Here is a 12,988-nt window from a genome sequence, read left to right on the forward strand (position 1 = left end):
CTGCACCCTTGAGGCCGAAAGGCATCCGTAGGAATTCGAAAAGGCCAAAGGGTTTGATGACCGCTGTCTTGGGTACATCCTCAAGATCAATAAACACATAAGTAAAAATTCCCTGGCTGAGTAACGTTACCAGCAAATTATTGCAAATTAAGACAATATTGCCCCATAAATTGCTAACTATAAAAAAGAAAAATAGATATGGGATGGGAAATAGGCTACTTTATTGTCCCTAATGTTATGTGCGCTCATTTCTATATGCAGACAGTTAATTAAAACAGGCCCTGAAACTTCCACGAACCTGCCACGTGAGTCCCGGTGAGTCCTACACTTCATTTTAAAAACGCCCCACACGAGTTCAGCCGCGCGCTAATCATTCATCAGCGATGTCTGAGCTCCATTACACCTGCGTTCACTGATGCTCTTATCACTCATGAATATTTCTCAGAGTAGTGCGGGTCTTGGCACCGTGCTGCCTCTTACTAGTTTCGAGAACGTGCTTTTGTTTCTCTTCAATGTAATTCTCGCCACCGCCATCATTTTCCTCAACGTGTCTGTGTTTCTCTCCATCATGATGAACAGATCCCTGCGCAGCGAGAACCGCTTCATGTACATGCTCAGCACGAGTCTCAGTGACTTCTGCTCGGGCGTCTCCTATTATTATGTTGGAGTTCTGGATGTACGAGATTATTATGGCTCCCCGACACGCACTTTCTATATCGTTCCCACTTTCCTGGGTCTTTCCTATATGGCGATTCTGGCCGCTCAGGCGGACCGGTACCACGCGGTCTCCGCGCCTTTCAAATACTCGCAGCGCATGACCCGAAACAGAACATTACTGGTGATTCTGGCCTACTGGCTTTATGCTTTTTTGATGGTGGCTGTTAATAATCTGGTGACTGCTGGGGTCGCTGAAAAAGTGACGGGCTTTGGTACTTTTGTGGCGAACATTTTCTCTGTCATTATCATGATTGGCTTGAACTTCAAGCTGTTTTTCATCGCCAGATTTCAACTAGAACGCGAACCGGCGAGCGCGGAACGGGACAGCAAGCGCGCGTCCGTTTACCTCATTATAATTGTGGCCATGTGTTTTCTGATCGCGTGGTTGCCATTGTTTCTTAATTCAACTGTGTGTACTTTTAGGGGGACTCCGTGCTATCTGTTTAAAAATAATGGCACAGACCCTCTGCGCATTTTGGCCCGTCTCAATGCGATCATCACACCCGTGTTGTACATCAGGGGCTGTTCTGCACTCAGGAGCACTATGTTCATTAAAGTCTGGAGAACACCATGCTGCGGCATAAGAGGGTAAATCCAATATCACACACATGCACAGGCACTTTCACACGGGACATCTGAAAATAAGGATAAACTGATAAAAACAAATCCATAAAACAACAGAAACAGTACTGGCAGTTTATTACCCAGAGTCCGGACATAATCCAGTAATATTACGGACATTTCCTTTAACCCTAAAACATAACACACTGAAGGGCAAAATTCTAAATACAGGTGAAAAAACCTGTAAAAAAGAAATACGGAAAACTTAACATAAATTAATATGCCCTATTTATACGGACTTTTTTGTGTAGGCTAGGCCTGTAAATAAGAAAAGTCATAGAATACTCTTTCTGTAGACATCAGGCTATATAAATGAAATCTGTATCCAGTAATGACAAATGAGTGGAAAAATCATGGAAATTCCAGGGTCAAAAGCTGTGGTGCTGGTCTGCACTTTTGTTAGTCCATTAGATCCAGACTAACAAACATGATACACAGCAGTTCTGTAGGCCTATGTATTTTTTATTTAAAATGTAGCTTATTTTTGATGCACATGAAAGATAATATCACGCATAGCCTTATTTCCTTTGTTTCACTCATATGTTTGGTGTATAATGGAAAAAAATCTCTTATCTCTTCTCAGAGTGAAACCACAGAATATAGAGAAAACTGAAGACGGGATGTAGCATTGATCTTCGAGATCACTTACCTCAAGCAAACTGACTTTTAAAAAGGCTTTATTCAATAAACATTTGTAAATCTAAAACACAAATATGAGTTGTTTCATGTCTGTGTCCTTTCCCCCCCTGCTTGACATGTCTTGTATCTTGAAATAATACCATTATATTAGAGCAAATATATTATTGCCTAAGCGTTTCAATTTGACTTTCGACTAACTTGAAGGCAGATGAATTATATAAAGTGCCAGGATGACATTGTGTGTGTGAAATCTGTTTGTACTATAAGAGTGATTTGCATCTAGTTTCCTGTGAATCTATTTATGTATCCAAAGACAATTTTTAATTTTTTATCCTGTTTTTCTTATTTATTCTTCAAGATCACAAGTACTGAAGATGAAAAATAAAGAAAATGCTTTAACTAAGAATTGGTCACATTTAGGAGACAGGCTGGAGTGAGTGTCTTGGTCAGCTAGAAGAATAAATATATGTTTTAACATATTGTATGCCTCTCTCAAAAATATGGAGAGAGCACATTACAGTAAACAGTCATGTAAATCTCATAAGCTTGAAGAAGTCATTCAAATAATTTAATATGTAGAAGGATAAATATTGATTAATACCTTGATTATAAATCACTCATCACAAATCACTCAAAAGGATATTGAAGCGGCAGTGGTTTCCAGAATCCACCCTCTTCAATGTAATGCACATTACTTGTAATGCTTTTTTTGTTACATCAAGAAAGTAATCTTATTATGTAATGTACAATACTTGAAATTCGTTACTTGTTACATCAAAAAGTAATCTGATTACGTTATGCATTTCATTTGTATTGCTTTACTTATTAGGCTACATAAAAAAGTAATTTGATTAAATAATGCACGTTACTTGTAATGCGTTACTTTACTTGTTACATCAAAAAGTTAAAATCTTGTTTTTCATGCCCTAAGATCAATAAACACATAAGTAAAAGTTCCCTGGCTGAGGTCTTTTTTTCTTTTTTCTTTTTTTTAAATATGAGTACCAGCAAATTATTGCAAATTAAGACAATTAATATTGCCCCATAAATTGCTAACTATAAAAAAGAAAAATAGATATGGAATGGAAAATAGGCTACTTTATTGTCCCTAAATGTTATGTGCGCTCATTTCTATATGCAGACAGTTAATTAAAACAGGCCCTGAAACTTCCACGAACCTGCCACGTGAGTCCCGGTGAGACCTACACTTCATTTTAAAAACGCCCCACACGAGCGTCTGCGTTCAGTCGCGCGCTAATCATTCATCAGCGTCAGCGATGTCTGAGCTCCATTACACCTGCGTTCACTGATACTCTTATCACTCATGAATATTTCTCAGAGCAATGTGGGTCTTGGCACCGTGCTGCCTCTTACTAGTTTCGAGAACGTGCTTTTTTTTCTCTTCAATGTATTTCACGCCACCGCCATCATTTTCCTCAACGGGTCCGTTTTTCTCTCCATCATGATGAACAGATCCCTGCGCAGCGAGAACCGCTTCATGTACATGCTCAGCACGAGTCTCAGTGACTTCTGCTCGGGCGTCTCCTATTATTATTCTGGAGTTCTGGATGTACGAGAGTATAATGGCTCCCCGACAGGCACTTTCTATATCGTTCCCACTTTCCTAGGTCTGTCCTATATGGCGATTCTGGCCGCTCAGGCGGACCGGTACCACGCGGTCTCCGCGCCTTTCAAATACTCGCAGCGCATGACCCGAAACAGAACATTACTGGTGATTCTGGCCTACTGGCTTTATGCTTTTTTGATGGTGGCTGTTAATAATCTGGTGACTGCTGGGGTCGCTGAAAAAGTGACGGGCTTTGGTACTTTTGTGGCGAACATTATCTCTGTCATTATCATGATTGGCTTGAACTTCAAGCTGTTTTTCATCGCCAGGTTTCAACTAGAACGCGAACCGGCGAGCGCGGAACGGGACAACAAGCGCGCGTCCGTTTACCTCATTATAATTGTGGCCATGTGTTTTCTGATCGCGTGGTTGCCATTGTTTCTTCATTCAACTGTGTGTACTTTTAGGGGGACTCCGTGCTATCTGTTTAAAAATAATGGCACAGACCCTATGCGCATTTTGGCCCGTCTCAATGCGATCATCACACCCGTGTTGTACATCAGGGGCTGTTCTGCACTCAGGAGCACTATGTTCATTAAAGTCTGGAGAACACCATGCTGCGGCATAAAAGGGTAAATCCAATATCACACACATGCACAGGCACTTTCACACGGGACATCTGAAAATAAGGATAAACTGATAAAAACAAATCTATAAAACAACAGAAACAGTACTGGCAGTTTATTACCCAGAGTCCGGACATAATCCAGTAATATTACGGACATTTCCTTTAACCCTAAAACATAACACAATGAAGGGCAAAATTATAAATACAGGTGAAAAATCTGTTAAAAAAAAAGAAATACGGAAAACTTAATATAAATTAATATGCCCTATTTTTACTGATTTTTTGTGTAGGCCTGTAAATAAGAAAAGTCATAGAATACTCTTTCTGTAGACATCAGGCTATATAAATGAAATCTGTATCCAGTAATGACAAATGAATGGAAAAATCATGGAAATTCCAGGGTCAGAAGCTGGGGTGCTGGTCTGCACTTTTGTTAGTCCATTAGATCCAGACTAACAAACATGATACACAGCAGTTTTGTGCGTATTTTTTATTTTAAATGTTGTTGTTTTTTTGATGCACATGAAAGATAATATCACGCATAGCCTTATTTCCTTTGTTTCACTCATATGTTTGGTGTATAATGGAAAAAGGTCTCTTATCTCTTCTCAGAGTGAAACCACAGAATATAGAGAAAACTGAAGACGGGATGTAGCATTGATCTTCGAGATCACTTACCTCAAGCAAACTGACTTTTAAAAAGGCTTTATTCAATAAACATTTGTAAATCTAAAACACAAGTATGAGCTGTTTCATGTCCGTGTCCTTTTTTCCCCCACTTGACGTGTCTTGTATCTTGAAATAATACCATTATATTAGAGCTAATATATTATTGCCTAAGCATTTCAATTTGACTTTCGACTAACTTGAAGGCAGATGAATTATATAAAGTGCCAGGATGACATTGTGTGTGTGAAATCTGTTTGTACTATAAGAGTGATTTGCATCCAGGTTCCTGTGAATCTATTTATGTATCCAAAGACAATTTTTAATTTTTTATCCTGTTTTTATTTATTCTTCAAGATCACAAGTACATTCCGTACATACAAGTTGCATCTTTAAAAAACAAATAACAGCAACAACAACAAAAATAGGTTCATGTTGACCTGCCAAGGTTTTGCAAAAAGATATGTGACATCCTGGGACACTTGAAGAAAGGAGTCTGATAAAACATATCCATTTTCCCTTTTGACCAGTAAGTAATATATTCCAGTGAAAGAAAATCAAATATAACTTTATGCCACTCCAACACTGTCTGCGGTTTATCAGAGATCCAGTAAAGAAAAATGCTCTTATCACTCTCAGAAAAAAAGGTACAAAAGCTGTCACTGGGACAGTACCCTTCAAAATGGTTCTAATATGTACCATTTAGGTACTAATATGTACACTTTTGGAACTAATATGTACACTTTTGGTACCAATATGTACCTTTGAGGGACTAATATGCACTCTTTAGGTACAAAGGTGTACCTTTTGAAAAGGTACCGCCACAGTGACATCGCCACAGAGTACGGGCAGCATAAGTAAGGAGATTAAACAATTTCCTATTTGAAGCACTCTTTATTATTATCATCAGCACCTAACAAACAGTAAAGTGGACTGAGATCACATTGTGTATTAAATAAGTCTCCTACAAATCTGTACCCAATAGGCTTTAAGTAGCCTAAGTGCAGTGAACAAAGTCACCCTCTTCAACTTTGCACATCAGATAATTTGGGTTAAATCTATGTGTGCGTAACAGGGTAATTTGGAGACGATGTAAAAGTTTGAACTGTAGCTTTTTAATTCTATTATAAATGTATATTGCCAGCACACTGCCAAATTCACTAACACTTTCGATGAAGACCATGCTTATAATGAATTATTACTATATAAATATATTTATGAAGACTCATTAAGACTATACTGCATTATAAGAACAGTTATTGTTATATAGTTTAAACCTTTTAACCACCACTCTGCATTTGCCTCAGATTATTTACTTCTTTCTGAAATCACACACAGGGGTTGGATGATGAATAATAATAATTAATAATAATTTTTATTAATTAAATAAGAACAGTGTCCGGGTCACTATGTGATGCTGGTGGAGGAAAACATTGCTCCTCCAAAATCCCCCAACTTTGCTCAAAAATATTTAGATCTGGTGAATGTGCGGGCCTGGGAGATGTTCAACGTCACTTTCATGTTCATTAAACCATTCTGTCACCAGTCTTGCTGTGTGTATTGGTGTATTATCAAGCTGATACACGGCCCCACCTTCAGGGTACAATGATTGAACCATTAGATGCACACAGTCCTCCAGAATGGTTCGCTAGTCCTTGGCAGAGACGCATCCATAGAGTACAGTAGAGAATGCCATGATATTGAAGCCCAAACCATCACTGATTCATCCCGCGCTTCCCTCTGGACAGCAACAGTTCGGGATCAGCCTCTTTGGGGTTTCTCACTCCATAACTCTCACAGATGTGAGAAAGACAGTGAAGGTGAACTCATCAGAGAACAATACATGTTTCACATTGTTCAGATTTGCACTGTTGGCACCATTGAAACCGACATTTGGCATTGGCACGAGTGACCAAAGGTTTGGCTCTAGCAGCTCGATCATGAATATTGACTCTGTGGAGCTTTTGACGAACAGTTTTGGTGGAAACATGAGAGTGGGGGTGTGTATTTAGCCTAATTCAGTTGTGGTTTTATGTTTTTTGGATGCAGTCTGGGTTACATCCCTCTCAGCTTCCTCTTGTGTCGTCAGTTACTCCTGTTGGATGTGGTTCGTCCTACATGGTGGTTTGCCAACATTACCCTGTATAGCATAGCTCTCGACACTCCACAAAGACTGTCCTGGTCACAGATGAGCCAGCGAGACGCACAGTCGCACACCAACAATATGTCCTCTTTTTACCTCTTACGTGTCTCCCATTGTGTTGTGTGTGATATATTGAATGTGCAGCTGTGCTATTGCTCTGCTAATTCAACCTTCACACTCAGCTCTTATGTAATGTAAAATCAGAGAAGATTCACTCAAAAAAATAAGCTGTTGAACGAACTTAATTAAATTAAGGAAAACTTTTCCACGAAAATGAATTACATTTTTCCAACAAAATCTAATTTGTTTGAAATGATTTGTTGTAATCTTGTTGTATGAACTTAAATTCATTTAGTCATTCCTGCTAGATAAAGTTTTGTCAGGTTGACTACATTTAATTTTTGCCCTGCCCAAAATCGCCAACATTATCATTTTAGCTAATTTGACTCTACAGTTATTTCCAATGATAGGAGCTACGAGTGTTCAGTTTATTAAACCCACTTTTTACATAGTAATATTGAATATTACTTATGCAGGTCTGCAAATGAGGTTTAATACATGTTTATAGTTTACTGAGTGCCCACAGCCCTAAACTAAACACAGTCGCCACTCTTCTGCATAATGGTAACCACAAAATTCAAAAACATTACAGAAAGTCTTCTAAGTTTCTAACATTACTGAATATTAAACACTATCATTAACTAACAACATCTTTCCATTTACAGAAAAACACGTAAAATAACACTTTAATCCCTAAATTTACCCTCCTAATGCAGTCCCTTGCAAAGCATGCTGGGAACTACAGATCCACTGCCCAGTTAGTTGTCAACAAAAATTATTCATGTAGTTTTCACACAAATTAATTAGCCTAAGTAAACTTCAGTTTTAAATATATTAGGTTGATTGAACACAATTAAATTAAGTTGTGACAAAATATTAAACAATTGTGTTACTTTTGCTTATTTTAATTAATTAAATTTAACAAGAGGCAAAAGTTCATTTTTTGAGTGTTGGCCACCAGGCCGCGCATACAAGCGTGAATCCTCCAACACTATATTGGCCAGTGTTTCAGTTTCATTGTCCAACCCCTGTATTTAAATATAACTCACTATTAAAAATGTAAAAAGTCCTTATAAAAATGAGTGCAATGTTTCCAAAATGCACTTGTTAGTATACATATTAAGTATAAATAAGTACACATGAGTCATGAGTGGCTTTGTGTATTAGCATAAAGCCCATCAATATACTCAAAATATAGTTCCTGCTTTCAAATTCATGTGTTTTTGTCCACTTTAACTCCATGACTGTGTTCTGGGTCACTATTCATTAGCTCAGCTGCTGCAATTACCACGATCATCATCACAGTCATAATAAGTCCCCAATAGATTCCCTATGAACTTTAAAAACAGAGCGATGTTATGATCAGTCACTGTGCATTTGCTCTGCCTGGTTAACCATAGTAATGATAAAGATGCTTTTATGTCCCTTGATAATCTGTTAAACAAAAGTCACCTTCCCAGGTGTTTATTTATGTCCCAAAACACCCAGGTGAAAATAAATGCTTCTGACAGGATCCCGACTTTGTGTGTGTGTGTGTGTTTTGACATGTTTATTCGTCGATTGACAATCCTAACAGCTTTACGGCCACACGACTCAGCTGTAGGTATAATTAAGCTGCTAATTATCCAATCTCTTATGAATGGGTGAAGGGGAAATCAAGTGCACTGAATAGATAGCAAGGTGGAAAACAGGTGGCAGAAAACACTCCCCCCTACGAGAATAAGACCATCACTTTACATTAAGCACGGGTGATTGCTTTTTCGTACGCCAGAAAGTCTAAAAACAACAATGGAGATGATTGAATGTTTGTGTGTGTTTGCTAACAACTTTTCAAAGCTTTTGTGTGTTTCATGTGATGTTTGCCATGTAAATATCGCAAGAATGCAAATGGATTGTGTAAAAAAAGGAGACAGGTGGTGGGCCTTTTTTGTTTGTTTTGAAAAATAAGGTTAAAGTGCCCACCGAAAGCCTTAATGTTAAATATTGAAAATTAACCATATAGTAGGCTACCTCTAACACATTTAGCTAAAAAATAAAATAAATAAAAATGCTTAAATAATATTAATATTTCATCAAAATAAAAAATGAATCAAATTCAAACATAGTTTTTTAATAATTTAAGCTTCGTGTCGTGATCATTGACTGGTCGACGTGATTCAAGAACGGGGATTTGAAAACGGGAGCATTAGGCCTAGCCTAGCTAGCTCTCTTCGTTGTTTTTCTATCAAATTCATTTTAGTTAACCTACTTTAATGACCAATAATATCACTAATATATTATTTGCATAAAACGGTGATATAATTTGTCGTGATATAAACATTACCTCAGAAATTTCGCGCTGTCCCTGTCATATCCTCGTTCTTCAGAATTTTCACATATGGTTTATATTTACACGGAATCATCTGATTAAATGACAAAATACTTTATTTAAGTGGCCAGTTAGATATTAATCATATATAATAAATATACACGTTAGTCTTAAATTTGTTAACATTTGCTCTGTATGAACCTTTTATGATCATTAAAACATTCACTGATAGCCTACTAAAAATCATACACACAATGAAAAAGACCTACACATTGTAGCCTACACAATATATCTGAATTGTGTTTTGGGTTAATTTTCTTTCTTTAAAGTCAAGATGACTGGAATAAACTTTGAAACATTCAAGTCATGATATGATGTATGAACCACAAGGCCATGCAGAATGTATTGATAAATTATTCTGATAGCAGTAAGAGTTCAATTTTTCAGACAATTAAATCTAGCAAAGATGCATATCTCATAAATATAGCATGACAATTTAAAGTTATTGACAATTTAAAGTTTTCCATAAACAGCCGCACCCACATCCCTGCCAGCATCTGTGATATTTGAGATAGTGATATTACAAATGTGACTTTTTTGGTTTTCAGAAACCAGATAACAGCTAGAAGCAAATGTAAAGTGACATTTGATTTTCACGTGCACTTGATCTTTTAAACTTGTCCTTTCTTGCTTTGGCTTGTAAGATCACATCTTGAAGCCGACAACTTCATTCACTGACAGAGGGTTCACACTGAGAAAAAAAAGGGAAAGAAAAGCTTTAAAGGCCAAAGTGCTTCAAAGATATTCAGTGTCCTTTTAATGTGTGACAAAGGCCTGCATGCCTAACTAGCTACAGCTCTACCAGAAAGGCAATATTAATATTGTTAATATTTATAGGCTAAATGTTATAAACATTTAATATAGGCTATAGAACTTCAAATGATCAATTCATGAAAGCACTTTTGGAAAATACAGCCTATTAGAATTAATGTATAAAATACATCATTTTAATAATAATAAATAAACATTTGACAATTAGCCTATGTTTGTTTTGAATGTAAAAAAATAAACCACCAATACGTGAGTTTATTAAAAAATAATGTCTCAGAGATGGTCTGGTTATAATATTTCACCAGTGTGTGCAAGAGATACGGAGAGAACTTGGGAGAGTTTACCCTTTTCTCTTGCAGCATGCTGTTCTCCAGACTTTACTTAGTAGGGTGCTTCTTAGTGCAGAACAGCCCCTGATATACAATAAGGGAGTCAGAACTGCATTCACCCGGGGCAGAACGCGCAGAGGATCTGAACCCTCATTTCTGAACGTGTAGCACGTAGACCCCGCGAAGTTACACGCAATAACATGAAGAAAAATTGGCAACCATGCGATCAAAAAACATACAGCCACTATTATAATGAGGTAAACGGACGCGCGCTTGCTGTCCCGTTCCGCGCTCGCCGGTTCCCGTTCTAGCTGAAATCTGGCGATGATAAACAGCTTGATGTTCAAGCCAATCATGATAATGACGGTGAAAATGTTCGCCACAAAAGCACCAAAACTCGTCACTCTTTTAGCGACCCCAATAGTCACCAGATTATGAACAGCCACAATCAAAAAAGCATAAAGCCAGTAGGCCAGAATCACCAGTAATGTTCTGTTTCGGGTCATGCGCTGCGAGTATTTGAATGGCGCGGAGACCGCGTGGTACCGGTCCGCCTGAGCGGCCAGAATCGCCATATAGGACAGACCTAGGAAAGTGGGAACGATATATAAAGTGCCTGTCGGGGAGCCATAATAATCTCGTACATCCAGAACTCCAGCATAATAATAGGAGACGCCCGAGCAGAAGTCACTGAGACTCGTGCTGAGCATGTACATGAAGCGGTTCTCGCTGCGCAGGGATCTGTTCATCATGATGGAGAGAAACACAGACACGTTGAGGAAAATGATGGCGGTGGCGAGAATTACATTGAATAGAAACAAAAGCACGTTCTCAAAACTAGTAAGAGGCAGCACGGTGCCAAGACCCACACTGCTCTGAGAAATATTCATGAGTGATAAGAGTAATACAGCTAGGCCTATAAGAGAAAGAATAGAGCCATTGCAATGCTTTTAAAAACGCGCAAGAACGAAGGTGATCTCATTAGGTCTCTCCTGGGACAGATGATCATCAAAACAAGCTAATAAGATTTTACTTTAAAATGTTAATTGGAGCATAATAATCCTATGATAAGAACTTCTTGTAGCATGCTGAATGAAATGCATCTAAATTGCACTGATGTTTTTCTCAAATCTAGAGATCCGATGGCCTTGCATAGATGTTTCAACATTTTTATTCATAAGCAACATTCATATAGTGTGCTTAGGTAATGTCCCGCAGCAATAATAACCCTAATGTTGGTAGCAGTTTACATTTTGCTACAACTTTATCCGGAAGTATGCAATTTGAAGTATGCAAAATGTACACCATCTTTGCTCAATTCTGCTGTTTTGTTTTGAGCCAATCATCTGAACCTAAATGCTATTACTAATCACTCTAGGACAGGGGTAGTCAAACAACAGCTACCAGCTAATCAAAGTGCTAAGGATTCATTTAAAGGTGCGTTGGAGAAGGGATGGAATTGAAGTCAAAGGCCGACTGCATCACAGCGGCATGACAAAGGCTGTCCCAATACTAAGGATCCTTCAAATACGGCCTCAAAATGCGTCTTTCGTTTCCTGGGCAATAAAGGAAACAACAGATGGATCCTTCGCAGCCTTGCCCATAGACAGTATATCAACTGGACACAGCGACCCCATTGGATTCAACGGAGACAAGTGAAGTCAATTAGAAGCACTAATAGCTTCCTGATGGCTGAGCGTACTGCACATACTCAAACTGAGCTTGACGACGTAGATGTGACGTGAGCAACCCGTCTGTCTTCTAGTAGCTGTGCCAAGAGAAATCTGAATCATTCCCTTCCGAAACTTGCAGAGACGGAGAGCGAGAGTAGGAGCTGTCCATGAACTAGGAGCAGGATAAACTTTTGCTAAGTATTCTGATTAATAATTTTGTCATTTTGCCTCCACGTCCCCCCGATTGCCCGCGAGCTTCTCCTCCTGTCCATACGGTAATCTCTCTACTGTGCGACAGAGAGTCGCGTGGTTATGACGCAATCGTTAGCCTATTTTTACAAAAACTGCATCTACGGGCCATAACGTAAGATACAAGGTAATGGAGCCTTTTATACATTTTTGTGTTTCTTTAGAAATAAATAATTGACAAATGGAGTCTTTAAATGCCTCAGATGTAAAGTTATTCGCTGTCAAAGTGACGCCAAAATGAATGGGAGTCAATGGGATGCTAACAGCAGGTGATGGTCCGCTAGCCAATGGCGGCGCCCGGGGAAACTTCAAAATAATATGAAACCCTGCCCCCCTGGCCTTGCCTTGCAGAATTCATTGCGTGCCGTGCCGGTGATGACAGGATTTTTTTCAGAGAAATTGCTGGATTACCCTTTTAAATGTAAGTATTGGGTTTTAAATTACTCGAATATCTAATGATACATTAGATTATGTATAAAAAAATGTAATAAAAAAAAAAGTTTTAAAGCGGTTCAAATGTGTTCAAATGTGTTATATCTTACAGAAACCATGTTTCC

At 38.3% G+C, this 12,988-nt stretch overlaps 3 protein-coding genes across 3 annotated transcripts; 2 read left to right on the forward strand and 1 right to left on the reverse strand.

The window, feature by feature from the left end:
* Positions 1–430: 430 nt before the first annotated feature.
* On the forward strand, positions 431–1,309 carry LOC311071025 (adenosine receptor A1-like; the record flags this gene model as incomplete). The annotated part of the gene is made up of 1 exon (XM_084095237.1): positions 431–1,309. One exon carries the CDS (start codon positions 431–433, stop codon positions 1,307–1,309), a length of 879 nt encoding a protein of 292 aa, XP_083951363.1.
* Positions 1,310–3,301: 1,992 nt separating this feature from the next.
* Positions 3,302–4,896, forward strand: LOC311071026 (adenosine receptor A3-like; the record flags this gene model as incomplete). Its single annotated transcript, XM_084095238.1, has 2 exons — positions 3,302–4,176; positions 4,785–4,896. The coding sequence occupies 2 exons, from the start codon at positions 3,302–3,304 to the stop codon at positions 4,825–4,827; spliced, it is 918 nt and encodes a 305-aa protein (XP_083951364.1). The 3' UTR covers positions 4,828–4,896.
* Positions 4,897–9,449: 4,553 nt separating this feature from the next.
* LOC311070823 (uncharacterized protein) lies at positions 9,450–11,602 on the reverse strand. The gene is made up of 2 exons (XM_084094899.1): positions 10,525–11,602; positions 9,450–10,100 (listed from the first exon to the last, which is right to left on the reverse strand). Exons 1-2 carry the CDS (start codon positions 11,397–11,399, stop codon positions 10,055–10,057), a joined length of 921 nt encoding a protein of 306 aa, XP_083951025.1. The 5' UTR covers positions 11,400–11,602; the 3' UTR covers positions 9,450–10,054.
* Positions 11,603–12,988: the final 1,386 nt, after the last annotated feature.

The sequence above is a fragment of the Abramis brama genome, assembly GCF_963993115.1.
Source record: "Abramis brama genome assembly, chromosome: 20".
Taxonomy (NCBI): Eukaryota; Metazoa; Chordata; class Actinopteri; order Cypriniformes; family Leuciscidae; genus Abramis; species Abramis brama.